Source organism: Pleurodeles waltl, chromosome 11 (assembly GCF_031143425.1).
Source record: "Pleurodeles waltl isolate 20211129_DDA chromosome 11, aPleWal1.hap1.20221129, whole genome shotgun sequence".
Lineage (NCBI taxonomy): Eukaryota > Metazoa > Chordata > Amphibia > Caudata > Salamandridae > Pleurodeles > Pleurodeles waltl.
In genome coordinates, this window is record NC_090450.1 from 812,624,485 (window position 1) to 812,646,189 (window position 21,705).

The 21,705-nt window shown below is 46.1% G+C and overlaps 1 protein-coding gene across 1 annotated transcript in view; it reads right to left on the minus strand.

Moving 5' to 3' along the window:
• The window catches only part of ASCC2 (activating signal cointegrator 1 complex subunit 2), a 378,910-nt gene that overhangs the window by 107,162 nt on the left and 250,043 nt on the right, over positions 1–21,705 (minus strand). The window contains exon 15 of the mRNA XM_069214595.1: positions 13,173–13,394. Coding sequence (XP_069070696.1) covers positions 13,173–13,394 — 222 coding nt within the window. The remainder of the gene's footprint in view (positions 1–13,172; positions 13,395–21,705) is intronic.

Consider the following 21,705-nt stretch of genomic DNA (forward strand, 5'->3'; position numbering starts at 1 on the left):
AATCGCCCACTGCCAAATATTTTGTGTTAGGAGGCACAATTGTGTTGAGTGTGTTCCTCCTTGTTTGTTTAAATAATACATTGTTGTCATGTTGTCTGTTTTGACAAGAATGTATTTGTGTGTTATTATGGGTTGGAAGGCTTTTAACGCTAGAAATACTGCTAACAGTTCTAGGTAATTGATATGAAATTTTGTTTCGTGTATATCCCATTGTCCTTGAATGCTGTGGTGATTGAGGTGTGCTCCCCACCCTGTCATGGAAGCATCTGTTGTTATAACGTATTGAGGCACTGGGTCCTGAAATGTCCGCCCTTTGTTTAAATTTTTGCTGTTCCACCATAGAAGCGAGAGGTATGTTTGGCGGTCTACCAACACCAGATTTTGAAGTTGACCCTGTGCCTGTGACCATTGTGATGCTAGACACTGTTGTAAGGGTCGCATGTGTAGTCTTGCGTTTGGGACAATGGCTATGCATGATGACATCATGCCTAGAAGTTTTAGCACATGTTTTGCTTGTATCTTTTGGTTTGGAAACATAGCACTTATTACCTTGTGGAATGCCTGCACTCTTTGTGGACTTGGAGTGGCAATTCCTTTTGATGTGTTGATGGTTGCTCCTAGATATTGTTGTGTTTGACACGGTTCTAGGTGTGATTTGTATAGTTGATGGAAAACCCCAGTTTGTGAAGGGTTTGTATGACAAATGTGGTGTCGTTTGCGCATTTTTTTACTGTGTTGGTCTTGATTAGCCAATCGTCTAGGTAAGGGAACACATGTATCTGTTGTCTCCTGATGTGTGCTGCTACTACTGCTAGACATTTTGTGAACACTCTTGGTGCAGTTGTTATTCCGAATGGCAACACCTTGAATTGGTAATGTATTCCTTTGAATACGAACCGTAGGTACTTTCTGTGAGAAGGGTGTATTGGTATATGAAAGTACGCATCCTTTAGGTCTAATGTGGTCATGTAATCTTGCTGTTTGAGCAGTGGAATGATGTCTTGTAGTGTGACCATGTGAAAATGGTCCGATATGATGTAGGTATTTAGTGTCCTGAGATCTAATATTGGTCTTAATGTTTTGTCTTTTTTTGGAATTAGAAAGTACAGGGAGTAAACTCCTGTGTTTTTTTGTTGTACTGGTACTAACTCTATTGCATCCTTTTGCAGTAGTGCTTGAACTTCTAGTCCTAAAAGTTCTAAATGTTGTGGTGACATTTTGCGTGTTTTGGGGGGGATGTTTGGTGGGAAGTTGTGGAATTCTATGCAATAGCCATGTTGGATTATTGCTAATACCCAATTGTCTGTTGTAATCTGTTGCCAAGTTTGGTAGAATTGGCTTAGTCTTCCCCCCACTGGTGTTGAGTGAAGGGGTTGCGTGACTTGAAAGTCATTGTTTAGGTGGAGGTGTTTTTGGAGTCTGGAATCTTCCCCTACTCCTTGGGAATTGACCCCCCCCGATATCCCCTGAAACCTCCCCTTTGGAAGGAACCCTGATATGGTGTGGTTCTTGTTTGTTGGCTGGTGGTGTCTGTGGGTTGGCCACGAAACCCCCCTCTAAATGGAGTTTTTCTGAAAGAGCCTCTGCTCTGCGGGGAGTAGAGTGCGCCCATGGCCTTGGCCGTGTCTGTGTCCTTTTTAAGTTTTTCAATGGCTGTATCCACTTCAGAGCCAAAAAGTTGTTTCTCGTTGAAGGGCATATTAAGGACAGCCTGCTGGATTTCAGGTTTGAAGCCTGAAGTGCGTAGCCAAGCGTGTCTCCTTATGGTGACAGCAGTGTTGACTGTTCTTGCTGCAGTATCGGCTGCGTCTAGTGAAGAGCGGATTTGATTGTTTGAGATCGTTTGTCCCTCTTCCACTATTTGCTGCGCCCTTTTTTGGTATTCCTGGGGAAGATGGTCTACGAGAAGTTGCATCTCGTCCCAGTGTGCGCGGTCATATCTGGCCAGCAGCGCTTGTGAATTTGCGATGCGCCACTGGTTGGCTGCCTGTGATGCTACTCTTTTCCCTGCCGCATCAAATTTTCGGCTTTCTTTGTCCGGAGGTGGGGCGTTGCCAGATGTATGTGAATTTGCTCTCTTGCGAGCTGCCCCTACTACCACGGAGTCAGGTGGTAACTGCGAAGTAATAAACACTGGGTCTGTGGGTGGTGGTTTGTATTTCTTATCCACCCTTGGGGTGATGGCTCTTGATTTTACGGGCTCTTCAAAAATTTGTTTTGCGTGCCGTAACATCCCTGGTAGCATTGGGAGACATTGATATTGGCTGTGTGTAGCCGAGAGGGTGTTAAATAAAAAATCATCCTCTATAGGATCGGAATGCAGTTGGACATTGTGGAATTCTGCTGCCCTAGCCACCAGTTGCGAGTATGAGGTACTGTCCTCTGGCGGTGACGGCTTTGTGGGGTATGACTCGGGATCATTGTCCGGCACTGGGGTGTCATACAGGTCCCAAGCGTCTTGATCCTGATCGTTATGACTTATGTTAGTTTGCGCTGGTGAGTGCATTTGTGGCGGTGTTTGTGCCGGCGATGCCTGTGGTGGAGAGGGCGGAGGCGTGACTGTTTTAACCACTTTGGCTTGTGGTTGTGCGTCATCCTTTGGAAGTCCGATCCTTCTTTTCCTCATGATTGGGGGAAGGGTTGATATCTTCCCTGTGTCGTGCTGGATGTACAGTCTCTTTTGTGTGTAGTCCGATTCTAGACTTTGGAGCTCTTGTCCAAATCTGTGCATTTGGCCACTTATTCCTTGTTCCTCTGAGTAGGATGAAGGTGTGGTATTTTTCGGCGCCGAGAGAGAATCTTTTTTCGGTTTCGGCACCGACAGAATTTTTGTTCCTTTCGGCATGGATTCTCGGTGCCGATGTTTTTCGGTGCCGGTATCTTGTTTTTGTCTCTCGGAGCCGCTTTCTCGGCTCCGAGGTTGCTCCATGGCGGTTCCTCGACCGGAGTCGGGTGTCTTCGCTATGGGCGTGCCCTTTTTCGGCGCCTTCGACGGGTCGCCTGTTTTATGGGTCGAGCCATGGCCTGTTGGCAGTGGCGTCCCCTGGGCTTTCGGTTTGTCGATGGATTTACTTTTCGACGTCTTACTCACAGTTTGTTGCTGTTGTTCGACGTCGGAGTCTCCGGATTCTGATTCCGGAACCGAGAATGTTTCCTCTTCCTCGTCGAAACGTTGTTTTGTCGACGTGGACGCCATTTGTTGACGCCTGGCTCTTCGGTCCCGGAGTGTTTTTCTGGACCGGAAGGCTCGACAGGCTTCACAGGTATCCTCCTTGTGCTCGGGGGACAAGCACAAGTTACAGACCAAGTGCTGATCTGTATAAGGATACTTACTGTGACATTTTGGGCAGAAACGAAACGGGGTCCGTTCCATCGGCTTCGATGTCGCACGCGGTCGGGCCGACCAGGCCCCGATGGGGGATCGAAACTACCCCAAAGTCTTCCGATGATCGGTGTCGATGTACCTAACTATCCCGATACCGAACGGAACAATACCGACGCTTTCTTCCGAGATTCTGACTAACTTTCCGAACCGAAACACGGAGCGAAAAGGAATACGTCCGAACCCGACAGCGGAAAAAAACAATCTAAGATGGAGTCGATGCCCATGCGCAATGGAGCCGAGGAGGGAGGAGTCCTTCGGTCCCGTGACCAAAAAGACTTCTTCGAAGAAAAACAACTTGTAATACTCCGAGCCCAACACCAGGCAGCGGACTGTGCCAAACATGTGTATCTGCAGCAACATATGCCATCGAACACTTGATTACAATAAGTACATGGGCACAGTGGACAAGAACAACCAGGTTCTCCAACCATACAATGCGTGTTGTAAAACTTGCTCTTGGTAAAATAAACTGTTTGGTTACCCCACCTGATCAGGATGGCAACATACAATGCGTATGTTGTTTACCACGAGACAACCAAAGGAAGACTCATGACTTTCCTTGACTTCCAGTTGTCTGTAAATGAAAGCCTCACTGCTGTTACAGAAGCAGGAGCAGCCTCCATCTCATATGTTCTGTAGGATGTGGCAAGGCTGCAGGAGTGACACTTTGCTGATGCATTCCTAAAACACCCAAAAAGTATGCTCGAAGCATGGAAAGCAGCAGGAGAGTCTGCATTATTGTCCCCAGTGCCCATCTCAACCAGGCCTCTGTGTCCCTACTTGCTTTACGTTGTATCATACTAAAGCAAAGTTCTGGGAAATCGACTGATGTGGAACTGCCAATGGGTAATCCTTTCAGTGGCTGTGCATGGATACTGAACGTTCATGGGCCACTGCTTCATTTGGCAATCAGCCACAGAATTTTACTTCATCTACTTCAGGAAATCATGGACTTCCTTGTGGCCTGCTTGACACCTATATCCACAGTCAGAATGTGGTAGGTGTTCTGTTCAATTAATGTGCATTATAGTCCCCATACTGCACATACTAGTGGACAGAACATATGCCACAGTATCACAGAGTACCCTGTGTGGCAGAATGTTAAAAGCATGACTGAATTTTGAACTGCTTGTAAGGGAACTTATGTATGCTACACAAGGACCACCATGATTGCCAACGAGGACCAAAGTAAGTGTAATAAGTCAAACAAATGTCCTGTCAGGCATATTCACCAAATTTCTACTTGTTTGAAAAAGTGTGCAAACTCAATTTGTAGCTTCACTTTCAAAGCAAAAGTAGAAGGGTTGGTGAATGAGTCTCACAGGTTATTTGTTTGACTTTTTACTAAGAGATCTTAGGATTTCTTCACCAGCATATCTGTCTTAGTTTCAATGGTAGATATGCTCGCTCAGTTCGAGGAATAGGCCTCCCAAGGCATACTCAGACACCCCCAACTTCATCCACAAACTAGTATAGGTTCACTTGGCAATTATACAGGATTAGTCAGGACTCGGATGAGAACAGAGACATGAATGGGTAAGGAAAGCTTATGGTAGGTGTGCCTTCACAGGGCTATTGCACAGGTAGAAGGCAGATAGTAAAGGTAGTACAGATGTACATCATCTACACCTATGGATTCAAACCCATCGGTGCCATCCCAGCACTGAAGGACAATGGCACGTATGGGTCAGTGTTTGACCTGCTTTTCATATTCGTCCTCCATCAGAACTTAGTAGATGTTAAATCTGCTGTATGGTAAGTGCATTCCGGTCACTATACTGCACATAATGTTGGCAGGAACATATGCTACGTTCTCACGGACTCCCCTGTGTGTCAAACACTACCCTTTTTCATAGCCTACGACGTTCTCTTTAGGGAACATTGTGAGAATTCCCCAGCATGTCTCCCTTAGTTTCAAAGGTAGATATGCTCACTCAGTTCGAGGGATCGCTTTATACGGCATACTCGGACACCCCCAACTTACATCCACAAACTGGAAGGAGTTGGATTTAGCACAGTGAGTGCGCTAAAGGTGCATAAAAAACATGTCTTTCTGAGCCTCGGGTGGCTGTCATGGGAGTCATTAGTAAATGTTCATTATGCATGCCTTCGGTAATGTTCAGGAAGAAGGAGGCAGTTACTTGACGGGTGGAAACATGTAGTCAAACTCACTCCGTCCTGTGGCGTATGAATGTGATGGGCCCTTGTCTGGCAGCGGTAAGTTAATGTCAGTGCAGTGATTGGTTGGATTGGGCCCGTGGCCGGCGGTATGAAAGGGTTGTTTGTTGTGCGTGAATGGCATGTGAATGGGCCATAAAGAGGTTGGTGCCTGGACGTGGCTTTATGGTCCATCTTCAGAAGGCTTGGTTTCAATATTCATATACTTTGATAAGCATTCATGCTTTGAAACCATAATTTCTGGAGGTGCTAAAACTAACCAATGTGAGTGGTGGATTAACTTTAACATACTAGTACCAGGGGAGTCCAAGGGTGCAGGACTTGTGTGGCTCTCACCAGTTTTCCTTCACCCAGAATCCCCTTGAAATCACAAAATTTGCTTAAAAAACACTTTTGCCTTGCATCTCAGTGAGCGGATGTCCTGGAACCTGCAGGCAGCCACAAATTTTCTACCACCCAGTGTTCCACTAAGTCTCCAGACAAAAACACTGCCTCATTTTAGTGAGTGGACAAGTGACCAAACAGGGAAGTACCCAAAATGAATTGTGGAGACATCAAAATTACCTACCACAAAACAGCCTCATTTTGTCAACTGAGTATTTGGTCCTGGGCTCGGCGGCCATATAGGGAAACCTACCAAACCCTGACACCCGAGGCAGTCCACGAAAGTGTGATGTGTTTGGATTTCACAAAGTTGTCTTACCCAGAATACCCTGCAAAAGTGAAAAGTTGAAAAAGCAAGGACAAATAATGTTTTTAATCATCACAGAAACTACAGGAATGTGCAGGAATCCACACAATTCCTACCACCCAGTGTTTCTCCACTTGTCCTGATAAAAACACAACCTCACTTGTGTGCCTGCGCCTATTGCCTGCGTCAGGAATGGATCACTCAAGGGTTAACAGTAGCCCTCATGCAAGGACTACCAATTACCATTGTGTGATCCATTCCTGTTGCGGGCACTAGCCTACCCACACAAGTGAGGTACCATTTTTATCGGGAGACCTGGGGGAACGGTGGCTAGAAGGAAGTTTGTGGCTTCTCTCAGATTCCAGAACTTTCAATCACCAAAATGTGAGGAAAAAGTGGTGTTTTTTGCCAAACTCTGAGCGAGGTACCATTTTATCGGGAGACATGGAGGAACACAGAATAGAAGAACAAGTGTTACTGTCCATTGTCTCTCTACATTTTCTCCTTCCAATGAAAGCCAGTGTGTAATAAAGAAGTGGGTTTCAAAGAGAGGGAGCACACTGCCTGCACTCCAGCAACAAAGTATAACCCAAAATCATCATGGTAAATGCAGTCGATTCGTAGTCCGTTCAAAACGTAAAGAGTCTTTCACCTCTGTAGGTGCAGCAAGTGCTGTATATCCCTGTACACGTGTTTCTGGGTTTAGCCCGTCATCAGCAGGGAGCTGCATGGACTAGGGGCTTGCTTGGAATGCTGCCAAAACTTGATCTCGTTCCAAGAGAGAAACTGTGGGAAGTCCTAAACAAAATTGGTGTCCCGGGGAATCTGGTACACCTAATTCAAAGGTTGTATGAGAACACCTATGCTCGAGTAAGATGGGGCAGTCAGGGGGAACTCACCGACTGCATAGATATCAGGCGGGGGGTACGCCAGGGCTGTGTCCTTGCACCCACTCTTTTTTCCTTGTTCATTAATGAGGTGGTGCAAGTTGTAACCGATTGCCAAAATGATGCCCCTTCCCTGAACAATTCAAAAGTTCCAATCCTTGTATTTCCTGAGGACTCCCTTCTTATCTCCAAAACACCTATGGGCCTTCAGGTTCTCCTGAATAGGTTTAGTGTGTTTTGTGCAGATCATGGATTGGAGCTTAATTCTAGCAAAACTAAATTTATGATTTTTGATCGTGGTCGCACCAAATGGTGCAACATTTTACACAATGAGGTCCCTCTGAGTAAGGTACGCTCCATTGATTACCTAGGGGTGAGAATTAGCAAAAACATGAACTGGCAGGCCCAGGTGGAAAAAAGTTTAGCTCTTTTAGCACATAGGTCAGGGGCAATTCTGCACTTCCAAAAGTCCAATATTGTGAAACTTGTTTCCCCAGCCATTAAAATCTATCTAGCGAAGGCCCAGAGCGCTGCGGTCTATGGCGCAGATGTTTGGGGCTGTATTAAAACTAGTAAATTATCTGTGGGGGAAAATAACTTTGTAAGTTCTCTTTTGGCATGTCCTCGCAGTACTCCCTTGGTTCCAGTGTTTCTGGATTTAGGGTTCTCCCACATTTCTGACGTAATAGCTCCAAGGCCTTTAATTTTTTGGGTTTGTATCTGGACCACACCCGAATTAGTTGTATGCAAGGAGTCACTACAAGATTTATTGGACAGACAGAATGTACTTTCTATCCCCTGGCTCAAGTATATTTCGGATTGGTTCCATACTTTGGGACTTAGTGACTTTTGGAGCCAGCCCAACAATTTAAGGAGGGCTCACAAGGAACATTTGAAATCAGTTTACTGGTCCCATGTTAGGAACAACTATCTGTTATGCACTTCATATGGTAGGCTGACATCCCAATTTCTCAATTTCAAGTGGTATCCTCACTTCAAACCCTTTTTAGATTTAATTTCTGATCAGCTAAGCAAATTTTTGTATGTCCGGTTTAGGTATGGATGTCTACCCCTGAGGTCTTTTACTAGCCCATGGTGTTCCACTTTGTTAACCGACCAGTGCCCAAGTTGTAATGGCTCTGCAGAAACTGTAGTGCACTTTATGTTCATTTGTCATGCTTCTGGGCTTGCTCGGCGGAAATGGGTCCGCCCCGCCTGCAGGAATATGGGGTTGAGAATGTGTAAAGGTGCCCTGAGGTTGATGATGAGAGACTGTTCCTCCTTTTTAATTTGTGCGGTCAGCAAGTTTCTTGCGTCCACATGGCACATACGCACACGTCTTTTAAAAAAAATCACAGTGACTTGCTCTTAAATGAACATCAATCTTAAATTATTTAATTTAACTATTGTTTTATATAATAGTTTTAAGTTCGATGTGACTTTTATCTAATTAACAATGAGGAAGCTAAAGATCGATTATTCTTCTTCACATATAGGAGGGGAGATACATGTGAGATTTACATTATTAATTTATTGTATAATTGCTGATTCTTTTATTTTTTAATCCTTGATATTCTATTTATTATGCACAGAATGTGGTCTTATTGTTGTAAATTATTGCATTGATGGTTAAACTAGACCGAATAAAGCTTGTGTGAACTGAACTGCGGCCAAATGTCTCCTCAAGTTTAAGTACCGCTCATGGCGCACAGGTGGCTCCCAAGGCTCGTCAGCCGTGGTTCAAAGGAGCCGTCAAAAGACAGTTTCAAAGAGAGGGAGCACACTGCCTGCACTTCAGCAACAAAGTATAAACCCAAAGCATCATTGTAAATGCAGTCAATTCGTAGTCCGTTCAAAAAGTAAAAATTAGTCTTTCAACTCCGTAGGTACAGCAAGTGCTGTATATATCCTTGGCTAATTTCTTGGTGTCCTCCAGGGTAACTCACAAACTCTGGGTACCTTTAGAATCCCTAGGATGTTGGGTAAAAAAGGAGCAAATCTGGCGTGGATACCTTATGTGGACAAAAAGTTATGAAGTGTGGATTACCCCAAATAGCTAAAAAAGGGCTCAGCACTTATAAAGGACAATTTTATATAAATCTTTAGCTGCAGAGTTAGCATTTTGAATTCTGTCTCAGTAGTACCTTTCTTAAGCTTTTTTGATTGCAGATTTGTATCTTCTGTTAACTTTGTTTAGCGGAAGTTTGTCTTGAATGTTGTTTCCTTTGTGCCAGGTTTGTTGCAGCCTTCTGATTTGTTGCTTTATCTTTTTTAGTCTGTGATTCTCCAAGGTGCTGTTTTTCTTTTGTCCCGTTTAGTCTTTCTGATTGGTATTAGGATATCGAAAGCTTCCTGTAGCCACTTAAAGTTTTTGAAAAAAATGTATTGTGTCTAGATCTGTGTTGGCTGTTAGTTGTATTTCGAAGTCTTCAAAATTGATTTTGGTCCATGGTCGATAGATTTATGTATGTAAGGTGGTCATGGGAAAGTTACCAAATGGTCTGACCATGTTATTGACGCGATACCTTGAATTGTAACTAGTTCAGGGTTTGCAAAAATGACATACAGGATGTGTCCAGCGATGTGTGTGGGACTGTGTACAATCTGATGTAGGTTCAATGTGATTAGGCCAGTGGCGATAGCTTTTGGATGGGGCATACTGGGTTTGTCAAACCTAATGTTTAGATCCCCAAGAATGCACAGGTTGGAGTATAATGTTATAAGGTTGGAGACTGTCTAGAAAAGCATCTGGGAATGTTGAATTGTTAAGTTCAGGTCTGTAAAGGAGGAGAAAGTTACAGGAGGAAGTTGGTGTGGGGTTACATCGGGTGAGGAGGGCCTTGCAACCTTGTATGGAAATGCTGTCTGTTTTACTGAGATGTATTGCTTGTTTGAATATAATAGCTAGTCCACCTCCTCTTTTGCCTACACTGTTTTGTGTGATGGTTTGATAGCCTGGAGGAACAGCTTCATGCAACACTGGGGCCATGTCATCTCCCAGCCATGATGCTTTTTTAATAGTAAGTCAGGTTGTGTATCAGTAAGCAAGTTGTAGATGTGGAGGTTGATTTTTGAGAGTGATCGAGCATTTATGAGCAAGCAGTTTAAAAAATGTGTGTTTGTGGCAGTGTCATTTTGTTTTGGAGAAGGGTGAGCGGTATTATTTTGAGCTTGTAGCAGATGTGTTGTTAGTTGTGATAATTGTATGAGAATCAAAATAGTCCTGTTTTACTATGTAGTGTTCCTTGTCCAACAGACTTAGGAGGCATTTTGTTGGGGGGGGGGAGGGGTTGGAAGTGGTGGCTGAGAGTGACATGACAAGTGTAGTTCTTTTGGAGAGTAGCCTTACTGTGTAATAGTCAAGGGGATACGAAGTTGTTAAGAGTGGCATGTTGTTCATTTGGTTTGCCTCTGTTTAGTGTGGAAGGAGTATGGGTTAGGGGTGGTGGGGTGGTACATATCATAATGTAAGGCTCTAAATTGTGCAATGGAGGAGAGGCGGGTGAATGAATGTTGCTGTGCTGGGGTGCTTGTGGTAGATGTTTGTGAAGCGTGAGAATTTAGGAGTAAAGATTGGTCAGGATTTGTATTATTTGTGTAGCCATGAGGGTGGGAGGGGGTGTGATGGAAAGTATTGTGAAAGTTTATGTTATTTTGATGTGCTTATGTGTGTGGTTTGTTTTGTTTTTGTGTAGTAGTGAGAGGAGATATTGATGTAGTGGGTTTCTGTGAAGGATTTGTATTTGAGTTAGTGCTGGTGAGTGGTATTAGAATATTACAGGGGTGTTGAATTTTGGAGAAGAGTGTATGATGAGTGTAAGAGGGGATGGATGAGAGTTAGGGGTGTTTGTGTTAGATTTGATCACTGGAAGAGGTAATGTGTGGTGGAGTGGAGTGTTAGGATTGCATGGTTGTGCGTAATTGGTGAAGGGAGGGGGAGAGTGTTTGTGGATGTGTGATGGAAGGCTCAGTTTAGGTTTTTCCATGGTAAAAAAGGGATCTTGAAGGAGCAAAATAGAGGAGAGTGCTGTTGGTTTGTATGAACAGGAAGTGTGTGTCTGGATGGCTGAAAGTAACATATAATGTGGTTTTGTGTTGTGTGGGCGATGGCTGGATGTTGTGTTTGGTGTGAGAACAAAGGTGTCTTAATGTAGTTCTGGTGGATATGTGTATAGGTGCGATATGTGGGGTTTTGTGCTGGTTGATTAGGCACTGAAATCTGTATGCGGTCTGTATGTGGTGCATGAGTTAGATGCCTTTGCTCAAATTGTGTTTGGAAGTTGGAGGATGTGTAGGTCCTTTCTGGAAAATGGAAAATTGGGCAGCATTTCTGGCCCCAGGCCCGACCCAAACAAGCAAATGCTCTTGTCCTCTCAGCCCTTAGCCTCAATGCCCAGGCAGAGATGCCCTGAGCCCTAGGCTTAATTAGCCTTATTGGCCAACAGAAACCTAGTCCTAACCAATCAGATTTGTACCCCTAAATCCTAGAGCCAATGGGAGACATAGCCCTATTAACTTACTACCTCAAAAGCAATTTGGAGGTGGAACCCCAAGGGCTTGATCCTCAACAACATGAGACAGAACAGATGCCTGAGGTAAGTCTCTCTCCTTGGGCCTGTGCTTTGCTTTAGAGTAGTGGGAACTTCTCTACCTCCACCTCCTAGGCATCGGAGGACCGCACCCCTTGGGACATTTCTCTTCCAGCGCCGGCCGTACACCCGAAGGCTCAGCCTCTTCTCCCTCAATGGTGATGTCCTCGGGTTAGTATAGGTCCGGTGATTCAGGTGACCCATCTCTGCAGATTGTGGTGTGCTGACTGGACTAGGGATAATTTTATATTATATTTAGGGGAAAATTGAAAACGTGTCCTCTCCATCACATCTAGCTTTATCAGTCATTCCTTATACATTCTGTTTCCCTGAGGCAGCTGCTTCAACACCGCTCAGATTAGCCACACTTGCTGACCAGGTACGTCCTTCTGTTGCAGTACTGGAACTCATGAAGGCTTGCAATGAAGGCAGTCTGTGTCTGATGAAGTTCTTCTGCCCTTGGGGTTGAAGTCTCAATGATTGGCACAGGCAGTTCAGGTGAAAATCCGTATTGGTCCCAGAGCTGGCACTAGGACATTCGAATTTGATGGCAGTAAAAAAAAAAAAAAAATCCAAGGTGGATTCTTTGTCCTGGTGCATTGTGGCCTGAGGGTTGAGTCACAAGGTGCCTTTTAGGTTGAAACTTCTTCAAAGAAAAACAACTTGCAAATGTATGTGCCCAACACTGGATGTCAGGTTTATCAGAGCACGTGTATATATAGTCAGACATACAAGAAACATTTAATTCCTAATAAAGCACTCCCAGATTCAATATGTTGGCAAGGAGTTTTCACATGCAGGAATTTTAGGGGAGGCAATTCATCGATGAAGATCAACTGAACAGATGTGTAATGCTGCCTGCATGCTGATCTAGAGGCAACATAGGTAGGAAGTGGCGTAGGACAGTAAAAGAGAAAAGAAAAAAATACAGCCCCTTATGGACAAGTCCAGAAATCGAAATACAATCTGAGAGCAAAACCGGTCAGGAAAGAAAAAACAGCACCACAGCGGATTAAATAAGAAACATACGGAAAAGCACACAGGAAGCGTGCTGCACAAACTTGAGCAATCACATAGGTGTAAGATGTCTTGAGGTGCACCCTTAACTTCATACAATCAGTTTCAAAACATAAAAGCAGAGTAGAGGGAATTTAGTGTGATAACTTCTTCCAAGATATTAATGGTATTCATTTTGATTTTTATCGAAAAACAGTTTATGCTTACTAATCATCAGGTGATTACAACTACTGTTACAATGCTCAAAATGTGCTGGAAAACCATGGCCGGTAACTGATGTAAGTTTAAAGAAGTTGAAATTATATTTTTGGGGCTTTAATGAATATACACAGATCTTTCCTGAAGGTAAGGCAGAAAAAGAAAATAATGGAGGCATGTATTTGAATAGAGGCAATCAGGTCTGATAGCATATCCAGTGCTCTTACCTTCTACTGATTAGCTCATCATCTGAGTCCGCATCATTAGCCCCAACCTGGTTTCCGTCATATGTGTCATCATATTCGTCCTCGTAATCATCCTTAAACATCTGGCCTGCTCCTTCCTCAATAGGGACCTCCTCTACAACCATGCTATACTTATTGTAGCGGGCACGTTGTTCCTCGACCAGGCTTCGATCATTGAGAAACTGCTTAGTGTTCTCACCCCTCCTGCAGTGATGAAGGAGATAGAATGAGAGTTTAGATTAGAAGTCACAGTACATTACATGAAAACCACCAGTCGCTGGAACCAAGGAATTTCTATGTAATTGGAAAAAAAAAAAAACTGAATAAAGTGCGCTCCTGGAGAAAAGAAGTCCTGACTCCCCTCTAAAACAGGAACTGAAGAGACTCTGTAAAAGGGAAATGACCTGAATAGATCTGTTATGCAAGACAAGAATAGTATAAGGTAAATGGGGGCCTGTGACAACTGGCACATTACATTTTGAAAGGCTCATATTGATCTATGTACTTCATTTATTTTGCTTGACCTGCAGGCTGAGAACCATATCAAGTTTACACAAAACCGCAAATACAGGACATGCAGTTCAAACTGGAGTACCAAACTGTCCCTCCAAGATCCAGGTTGCCCCTCAGCTTCTAACCTTAGCTTAAGTAGTGCTTGAAAGCACAAAGTAATACTGCACACTTCAGCTTGTTTACAAAATGACTGCTGTATTACATCCTTGCACAAAGTAGTCTGTTAGGCTATGGGCTCTGAAAAACTGTGGCTAAATTTTTAAAGTATTAAACAACAACAAAATGATAACGGCAAGCTCCCTAATGGTTCCATTACAGCCTTGATGATATGATGGAATGAAGGATGGACACACAGTGTGCTGTGCCAATAAGGAGTGTTTGGGGATTTTTGCAGACCTAATGGGGTCTTCCTATAGAAGACAGATTTAAAGGATTAAAGCCCAGATGTACGTGGGAATTGGTGGCCTGGTGCCGAACATGGCGTCTTTCTTGCTTGAGCTACTGCGTACCACCAGTGAGACCGTCCACATTCTGCTTATTATTTAATGGCACACATCTGAATTCCTGCAGAGGGGATTCACCCGGATATACTTTGGTCCAGCGGGATCCCCCGGGAGGATCCTGGCGGTGTGTGGAGGTGTGCCAGTGGGAGCGAGCGACTGGGCACGTGTTTACCCTGCGTATGACCTAGTGGTGCTGGACTCTGAGCTGCAACAGGGTGGCGGTCGGCCTGACTTTCAGCAGTGGAACCCACAGGGGGACTTTGGTGGTACTCAGCAGAGTGCCTATTCATTGGGACGGATTGAGCAGTGCAGGGGGCCGATGAGCTTCTAGCCATCGCAAGTGGAGGCCATGGCTGGTGGTGCTTGCTCCGGGAGAGCGAGAGGGGACGAGCAGCGCGGATCTCCCCATGTGCCTGGGGTCCTGACGGGGCTGAGGAGCCGTCGCCCCATGGAGAAGCAAAGCCCACTTTGTGAGCGGAGCGGCGAGAGGGGCCCTTCCATTGAGATTGGAGGGTCGGGGCGGCTGCGTGGGCCCCTAGCGCTGGATTGTTGGTGCGGTACTTAAGCTGAGACCACATACTGGATCAGGCTCTCGGCCCTGAGCCCTTTGAGTTCCTTGGAGGGCCTGTGGTGGTGGCTGCGACCTGCTAAGATCTAAGGCACCAAAACAGCGGTTAAGACTGGGGCTAGGGAGCCCACCTGGAAGAGATACAGTGGGGCCTGGAGGACAGACTCCTAGAACCCCTGCCCTCAGGTACCTGGATATTGACACGCTCCTTCAATTTTTGCACCCTTAAGAGATCTTAGACTGGTCCAGTGAGGGCTATCTGGCACAACTGACAACGGTCCTGCACCTCTATGGCGGAGGCACTCACTGATCTTGGTCGACCCCGTGGAGATGATGACTGAGGTCCCCGATTCTAGCCTGCATTTGCTCCCCCAGTGAATCGCACACCCTCGTATGCTGAACTGTTGCCATGAAGCGTACCAAGTCAGTTCGTATCCCATCCCATTTTGGGGGCACTAATACTTGCCACAACCCTATTGACATGCACACTATCTCAGCATCTGTGGACTGCATCCCCACCCCAACTGACTCGGCCCAATCAGCAGATAATTTGGACCTTATACTGCAAGAAATATGCGATTTGCGCGCTGCAATTGAACACCCCATAGACACCATGGCTGCAGATCTTGCCATTTTAAGGGACGACCACAGAAAATTAACTGACAGGGTGGGTGCGGCAGAGAACACTTTGGTAGACCTGCCTCCCCAACCTACTCACAATAATGATACTATACTGGATCTCCAACAGCGGATCCAGCAGTTACACGACCGTGCAGAAGATGCTGAGGGGAGAGGGGGAAGAAGTAATTTAAAGAATAGTGGAGCTACTGGAAGGGGACAAAGGAACAAATCCCACCCAGCATACAGAGGAGTGGTTTTGGACAGCCATGGCTCCGCAGGGTCTCTCTGCTGTATTTGTGGTCAAAAGAGCTCACAGGGTGCTGGCACGCCGTCCACTGCCTGGTGCACCACCTCGCCCCACGGAGGCCCGAATTTATTGAACTATTGTGACCGAGACCACCTCTTGCAAATAACCCGGAGAGCGGCACCTCTTGTGGTGAGCAACACAACAGTCTCTCTTTTCCAAGACAATACCATGGAAGTGTAGCCGTGCGGCGCATCATACCAATCAGTGAAGAAGCAGCTCCAAGACGAATGGCTAAAGTGTGCTCTATTTTTCCTGGCATGACTGAAGGTTCTGGACGATCACTCATTATTCTTCGATTCTCCAGAAGTGGCCTGGAACTCGCTTGAGCGAACATACCCCATGGCCCGGCATCAAGGGACAGAGGAAAATGCTCAGAAATTTAGCCGGGGGCTGGCACGACAGCGCAAGTGGCAACAGAAGGAAGTGTTGTCAGCGGCGTCCTCTCAACAACAGGCCCATGGGGGAGGGTGGCGGCACTACAGACGATCAAGTCCTTGGAGGCCTGGATGGACCCGCTCCCCATCATGCCACACTACATCTTATTCTGACTCCGACCCTACCTCCAGTGTGGCGTTTTTCCCTTCAATTATGCCGCAGACTCGATTATCTGATCTAAATTGGTTGTTTACCCTGGGCTGGGGAAGGGCCCATTGGGGCTCCACTGTTTATTTCCCAAACTAATATCCACTACGTTCTAATGGCTTGGCAATAATCCCACACTTACTGGAACGGACAAGTGGGAGCCAGATGCACTACTGTACTCGTACTGAGGTGGCTTGTGTCACCTAGGGTTGAGTGCTACTTGGACCCCCCAATAGCAAATGCACCTAGGGTTATATTCCCGTGTGTGCTCGGGGGCGGGAGGGTTGGGCGCAGCGGACGGAGCAGCCCTGTGAAGAGAGGAACACAGGGGCTTGCGTAAATGCTCTATAGTGGCACTATGGGAGGTAACGCTTGTGCAATTCCACCAACACGGGGTGGAGGGAAACTAACTTCTTATGTGCAGTGCGGAGAGGTCTGTGGCGGGCCCTCTTTACGTCAAGAGAATGTAGTGTTCTCTCAGCAGGAGTAGATGGATTTCGGAAAAAAGTCAGTAAGGAAATGGTCTGGTTTACATGAAAGTCTGAAATGACTTTAGGTAGGAACTTAGGATGTGTTCTCATTACCACTTTTGAGGAATGGAAAACAGTATAAGGTTCTTGAGCGCAAAGGGCCTGGATCTCACTAACTCTGCGAGCTGAAGTGATTGCTACAAGAAAGGCAGTTTTACAGGTAAGATGTTGGAGGGATGCCTTGTGTATGGGTTCAAAGGGATGTAGCATCAGACGCGAAAGGACTATATTAAGCTCCCATGGAGGAGATGGACGTCTAGTAGGAGGAAAAAACTTTTTTAAACCTTCTAGGAAATCTTTAATGACTGGGATTTTAAAGAAAGAGGTTTGTGAAGGACTTTTCCTATATGCTGTCAGAGCTGCAAAGTGTACTCTGATTGATGAAAACTGTAAGCCAGACTTCGCCAGGTGTAATAGGTATGGAAGAATAGATTCTTCGCCGCATGTCGTTGGGTCCAAGTTCTTGTCCGAACACCATATGCAGAAGCTTTTCCACTTGAAGGCATAAGCTGTTCTTGTGGAAGGGCGTTTTGCCTCCCTTAGAATCTCCATGCAGTCCTGAGGAAGATTAAGGTGACCATACTGTACTAGCTCAGGAGCCATGCTGCCAAATTCAAAGACGAGAGGTTGGGATGTCTCATCTGGCCTCGAAACTTCGTGAGAAGGTCGGGCGGCATGGCAATCTGATAGGTCGAAGGAGTGATCGGTGAAGAAGGTCCGGAAACCACCACTGGCGTGGCCACTCCGGAGCGATGAGAATCATCTTGGTGTTGGAGTGGGACAGCTTGAGGAGGACTGTCGGTATCAGGGGAAGCGGTGGAAAGGCGTAAAGAAATTTTCCTGACCAGTCTATCCACATGGCATTCCCCAATGTCCCTGGATGGTAGTACCTGGAGGCGAAGTCTTGCCATTTTTTGTTTTCTGGGGTTGCGAATAGATCTATAGAAGGGGTATCTCACATGGAAAAGATGGAGTGGACGTCTAGTCGTGTAGAACCCACTTGTGGTTTTCGTCCATTGCTCGGCTGAGGGCATCCGCTTGGACATTCCGTATGCCAGGAAGGTGAGTTGCTACTATTGTTAAGTTCCTGGCTAGATACCAGTGCCAAATTGTTTGGGCCTCCGTAGACAGAGTTCTAGATCTGGTGCCCCCTTGTTTGTTCAAGTAATACATGGTGGCCATGTTGTCTGTTTTGAGAAGCAGAGTATTCGCAGTCAATGCGGGGAGGAAGGCCTTGAGTGCAAGATTGACTGCACGTAGCTCTAGGAGATTGATGTGATATAGTCTTTCCTTCTGCGACCAAGAGCCTTGAATCTGAAGGTGATCCATATGCGCTCCCCATCCGAGCAGAGATGCATCCGTGACTATCGTCTGAGGGGGAGCCTGTTGGTGAAATGGCATCCCTTTCAGGAGATTGCTCGGAGAACACCACCACTTGAGGGATTGAATGGCATGGGGAGAAAGAAGGATGCTGTCCTTCCAATTATCTACTAGTTGATTCCATTGGTTTTCCAGGCACTCCTGTAAAGGTCCCATATGGAGGCGAGCGTTGGGAGTGAGATAGATACAAGACGCCATCAACCCCAGGAGAGAGGATACCGTCCTTGCAGTGGTCTGAGGGATTTTCTCGAGTAGCTGGCACTTCTGGAGGATTGATAAACGTCGTTCCTCCGAAGGAAACACCTTTGCTTGAGTGGTGTCGATGATGGCGCCTAAGTAGTGCAAACTCTGTACAGGTGATGTTGTGGACTTGGAGAGATTGACCTGAAGGCCCAGTCTCTGGAGTAGTTGGTAGGTCCAATTGAAATGCCGTTGGGCCTCTCGGGATGTGGATGCTTTTATGAGCCAATCGTCTAGGTAGGGATAGACGAAGATCCGATGTTTCCTTAAATGGGGTGCCACCACCGCCATGCATTTGGAAAACGTCCTCGGTGCTGACTTGAGGCTGAAGGGTAGCACTGTATATTGGCAATGGCTTTGTCTGACGAAAAATCTTAAGAACTTCTGATGTTTTTAGACCACAGGAATGTGGAAGTAAGCGTCGCGGAGATCTATTGAACAGAGCCAATCGCCTTGATGAAGTTGGGGATAGATTTGGTGTAAGGATAGCATTCTGAATTTTTCTTTGCAAATCCATTTGTTGGCTATTCTTAGATTGAGAATGGGTCGGAACTCGTGCTTGCCTTTTTTCTGTACCAGGAAGTACCTTGAGTAGATTTCCTTTCCTTGCTGGTTCATAGGAACAGGTTCTATCGCCTTCTTTTGTAATAGGGTTCTGACCTCTACTTTGAGAACGTCGAGGTGGTATTTTACTGGCTTGGGTGGAATAGAAGGCGGAGGGTTTATGAACCTGAGACAATAGCCATTCTGCACAATATTCAAAACCCAGGAGTCTGATGTTATGCGTTGCCACTCTTCCAGGTGATGCGAAATACTTCCCCCTAACGAGTGGGTAACGGAAGAGGGGGAAGTAAGGATTCAGGGTTTAGATGCTGATGTTTGACGTCCTCCTTTGGTGGTCTGTGATGTGGAGCGACCCCTTGTTTGTTTTCGCTGGGTCGAAAAAGGTCTCTGCTGTTGCTGGGATCTAGGCGGCATCCACTGCGGAGTTTGAAGACTTTGAGAGAAAAATCTACGGTGGTAGGGACGGAAAGTTTTCCGCTGTTATCTTGGCTTCTCGATGCCCACTGCCTTAAGAGTGTAATTCCATCTTCATCCTAGACTTCTCATGGTCTGCATGAGACCCAAACAAAGTGGAACCTGAAAAAGGAAGGTTCTGTATCCTCTGTTGCGCTTCTGGCTTGAGTTAAGTAAGGCGTAGCCAGGAATGTCTTAAGGATACGCCATGACAATAACCATGAGCAGATAAAATGGAGGAGTCCGCACCAGCGCTAATCACCTGGTTGGAGACCATGGTGCCTTTGTTTACAATTTCAAAGAAATCCTCATTTTTGTCTTTGGGAAGGTGATCGGCAAATTGTAGCATAGAATCCCAAAGGGCGCGATCATACCTGCCCAAAAGGGCAGTGGCACTAGCCGCTTTCATGGTGATGGCTGATGTTGAGCAAACTTTGCGGCCTGCGGCATCAATCTTTCTACTCTCCTTGTCTGGTGGAGAGGAGGACGACGGAGATGTTGAATGTAGCTTTTTAGTAGCCACGATTACCACCAAATCGGGCACTGGATCCGCCCTCAGAAATAAAGGGTCCTGCTCAGGAGGACGGTATTACTTTATGAGTCTGGAAGGAGCAGTCTTGGTTGTGGACGGTGTAAGGAAAATGTCCATTGCCGGTTCAAGTAACCCTGGGACCAACTGTAGTAATGGTCTAGCCAAAGATCGCTGGTGTAATGTCTCAAATAGGTCAGAGGTTGTTGGAGTGGGTACTGCCAGGGGGATGTTCAGCTTGGTAGCACCACAAATTAATACCTCCTGAAAAGTATTCACGTCATCTATGGGCAAAACTCTCGGAGACGGGGAGTCCGGTAACATAGGAGAGTAATCTCTTGTGGATGAAGAGGAGTGCCTATGGAGGGAGCGAGGAGACCTGTGATCCGAGTCATGCCGATGACGGTGTCTAGACGTAGAGGAACATCTTAAGAAATGACACGACTGTCTTGTGGATCCTGCTGGAGTCACGGGGCGGCCTCAGAAAGTGGTACCGGCGGAGGAGCTGTAGGTGCCAAAGGTGTCGGTGGTAGAGGAGAAGGTGGCAATATAATCAGAAAAGCAGAGGATTCACAAGTGGTATAGACTCTCCTTGGTCTCTTTGAATGCCCTTGCGGTGTCAACAAGCTTCTAGACGTCGAAGTACGACGTCGACCTGTACCTTTCGATGTTGATTCCTCGCGCCATTGGGAGCCCCTCGACGGTGATCTGCCTCGGCGTTGGTGGGATGACATCGATCATCTCCGACGGCGAGCACTGTCTCTCAACGTCGATCTTCCCTGTTGTGTCGACGGTGACCTCGACAGAGAACTCCTCGACAGCGTATGTCTGCGCCGTCTCATCGACTATAACGCTCTCGACTTCGAGCGATGTCTCTTCCTCAACAGCGAGCTGGTTCTCGACTGCGAGCATGTCGGCGCTGTTCCTTGTCTCGACGTTGATGCTCTCGACGTCGTCGGGGACCTGAGACGTTTTTGAGCAGATCTGGAAGCTGCTCCAGAGGACAAAGTCAGAGCCCTGGTGGAAGACTGACCTTCCCCTCACTCTGTGGTCTTGCTTGTAGATTGTGTCCTCCATCTACTGTCCTCCTTGGCCTGAAGGCGGATTTTCTCCCTGTCACGCAGGGTGCGCCTGGAGAAGGTTTTAAAAATGTCACAGGCATCAGGTTTATGAGATGACGGCAGGCAAATAATACAGACTTGATGTGGGTCTGTTTTAGCCTTTTTCCTGCTACAACTAGGGCACTTATCAAAAAGTGAAGGCATGTTGGTGGAAAAAAGCCTAAAATTTCTGTCAGAATTTGACAAAAAAGGACAGAAAACACTCACTCTGGTTGAAAAACGTCGAGTGAAAATGAAATCTAAAGGATTTGTGTTGAATTTTAGTCAAAACACCTATAAATAGGTGGAGCTCAATGCTTCAGGGTCCTGTCAGAAGGAGCTGGAAAAAAGAACTGAGGCAACTGCCTTTTGCTATGCATGATGGGATACAGGAAGTCTATCTCTTCTTAAAGGCACAGCTCTACAGGGAGTGCAGAATTATTAGGCAAATGAGTATTTTGACCACATCATCCTCTTTATGCATGTTGTCTTACTCCAAGCTGTATAGGCTCGAAAGCCTACTACCAATTAAGCATATTAGGTGATGTGCATCTCTGTAATGAGAAGGGGTGTGGTCTAATGACATCAACACCCTATATCAGGTGTGCATAATTATTAGGCAACT